The sequence below is a fragment of the Temnothorax curvispinosus genome, unplaced genomic scaffold, assembly GCF_003070985.1.
Source record: "Temnothorax curvispinosus isolate PA1 unplaced genomic scaffold, ASM307098v1 QBEX01012903.1, whole genome shotgun sequence".
In the NCBI taxonomy this organism is placed as follows: domain Eukaryota; kingdom Metazoa; phylum Arthropoda; class Insecta; order Hymenoptera; family Formicidae; genus Temnothorax; species Temnothorax curvispinosus.
This window is the reverse complement of record NW_020222683.1, coordinates 1-2,204: the sequence shown is the minus strand read 5'-3', so window position 1 is coordinate 2,204 and position 2,204 is coordinate 1. Positions and strand designations below refer to the sequence as shown.

The following is a 2,204-nucleotide window of genomic DNA, read 5'->3' as shown; positions in this document are numbered from 1 at the left end:
ACTGTCGAAGCACATCCGTGATTGAGTTGCGTACTCGATTACAGAAATTCAATAGCACATGGGACGAGTTCAACGAAGTACAAGCCAAAATCGAGGCTGCCGAAGATGCAGAACAGGTTAGTGAGAATCAATTGGAGGAAAGGACAGCCTTCGAAAATAGGTATTTCACAATATCAGCTGCCTTAGAATCGTTAATAGAGGAGAAAGAAAGGCTAGTGGCAACTCGCTCACCGCATACGCAGGATCGCCAGGTAAGAAAAGCGACCCCATTTACCATTGGAGGATCCTCGGTAAGCGATCACCTAAAATTACCTCGCGTGGATTTACCAACATTCTCTGGAGAATATGAGGAATGGCACTCATTTAATAATATGTTTATTAGCATGATAGAGCAGAATGCCGTGTTGCCTGACGTGCAGAAAATGCAGTATTTGATGTCGTCACTTAAAGGAGAAGCGCACGATGTAGTGAGTTCTTTAGAGGCATCGGCGGAGAATTACAGAGAAGCATGGACAATGTTGATGGAGAGATACGACGATCTAGGATTGATTATCGGGAGACATGTGGAAGCACTGTTTGAGTTACCTGCCATGATCAAGGATAATCACGTAATTTTGCGAAAATTATTAGACACTGTATTAAAGCATATCCGCGCTCTCAAAGCTCTCAAAAGACCTACAAATAATTGGGACGACTGATACATTTGGAAATGATACATTTGGTGACCAGCAGGTTGGATCAATCGACATATCGAGAATAGGAAACTACGGTAGTATGAGGTAGGATACCATCATTTGAAGAATTAATTAATTTTTTAAATCAACGTTGTAGAGCATTAGAGGCAACAGCCCGTTCATCGAAATCAACAAGTTCCCAAGAAAAGACGCTTCATAATAAAAGTACGACAGCTAATGTGGCGACCACTAAAAATACATGCGCATTCTGTCAACAAGAGAATCATGCTATATACAAGTGCAAGGAGTTTTTGGCACTAAACATAGATCAAAGAGTGAAGGAAGCAAGGACACGTAAATTATGTTTAAATTGCTTGAAATGCCAAGCCAAGGAGTGTCTAGCAGAAACATGTCGCAAGTGCAGCAAGCGTCATAATACACTACTACATTTTGAGCAAGCTTCAAAAAATAATTCGGATTCTGAGCCTAAAACGAAGAATTCTGAAAATAAAGAGAGCACGAGTCCCGCAACGGTAAATCACGCAGCCATAAATCAAGAACAAGTTTTATTGACAACCGCACTGGTAAATGTGTCAAATACCAAAGGAGAAACGAAATCAATTCGTGCACTTCTTGACAGCGGATCTCAATCTTGCTTCATCACGGAAGATTGTTGCACGGAACTTGGAGTCAAACGTCAATCCACTAACATGCCGATTTGTGGATTGGGAGGACAAGCCGTATCAACCAGAAGTCTAGTGAAGATTATCATACAATCCAGAACCACGGGTTATAGGAAGCAGTTAGATTGTCTGGTGGTGGACACGATTACACAGCGACTTCCTATCAATGAAATAAGCAAGAGTGACATAAGAATACCACGCGGAATTACATTAGCTGATCCACAATTCAACCAAACCTCGAAGATAGATTTGCTGATAGGAGCGGAGATATTTTTCGATTTATTATGTATCGGCAGAATAAAGGTAACTGAAAATCAGCCAACTTGGCAAAAAACAGTTTTTGGTTGGATTGCCTCAGGAAACTGCATAACAGGAGATCAATACATGAAGTCTACAGTATGCAACATGAGTATGAACGATCAATTGAACGCAAGTCTTATGAAATTTTGGCAACTTGAAAGCTGTGAAAGGATAGCAACGCGAACCCCGGAGGAGCGTGCATTCGAGAATCACTTCATGCAAACCCACAAGAGAGACAGTGAAGGCAGATTTGTGGTAACATTGCCGATCAAGATGGATGTATTGAAGAATTTGGGTGAATCCAAAGAGATTGCGGTGCAACAACTGTACAGCTTGGAGAGGAGACTCAAACGACAACCACAATTCACAAGGGAATATGTAGAATTCATGCGGGAGTACCAGAGGTTGGGACATATGCGAGAGCTTCAAGAACCCGTAAGTGATGAATGGCCATGCGTATACCTACCACATCATTATGTTATTAAAGGAAGCAGTACTACCACGAGACTGAGAGTTGTTTTCAACGCGTCGAGTCCAACTACAAGCG

At 41.7% G+C, this 2,204-nt stretch overlaps 1 protein-coding gene across 1 annotated transcript; it reads left to right on the top strand.

Annotated features, from left to right (window-relative positions):
• Nucleotides 1-44: 44 nt before the first annotated feature.
• Nucleotides 45-2,092, top strand: LOC112462887 (the record flags this gene model as incomplete). The annotated part of the gene is made up of 4 exons (XM_025028953.1): nt 45-160; nt 383-608; nt 664-779; nt 832-2,092. Coding segments are annotated over 4 exons (1,719 nt in total), but the record flags the coding sequence as incomplete, so codon positions are not given.
• Between the last annotated feature and the right edge of the window lie 112 nt (nt 2,093-2,204).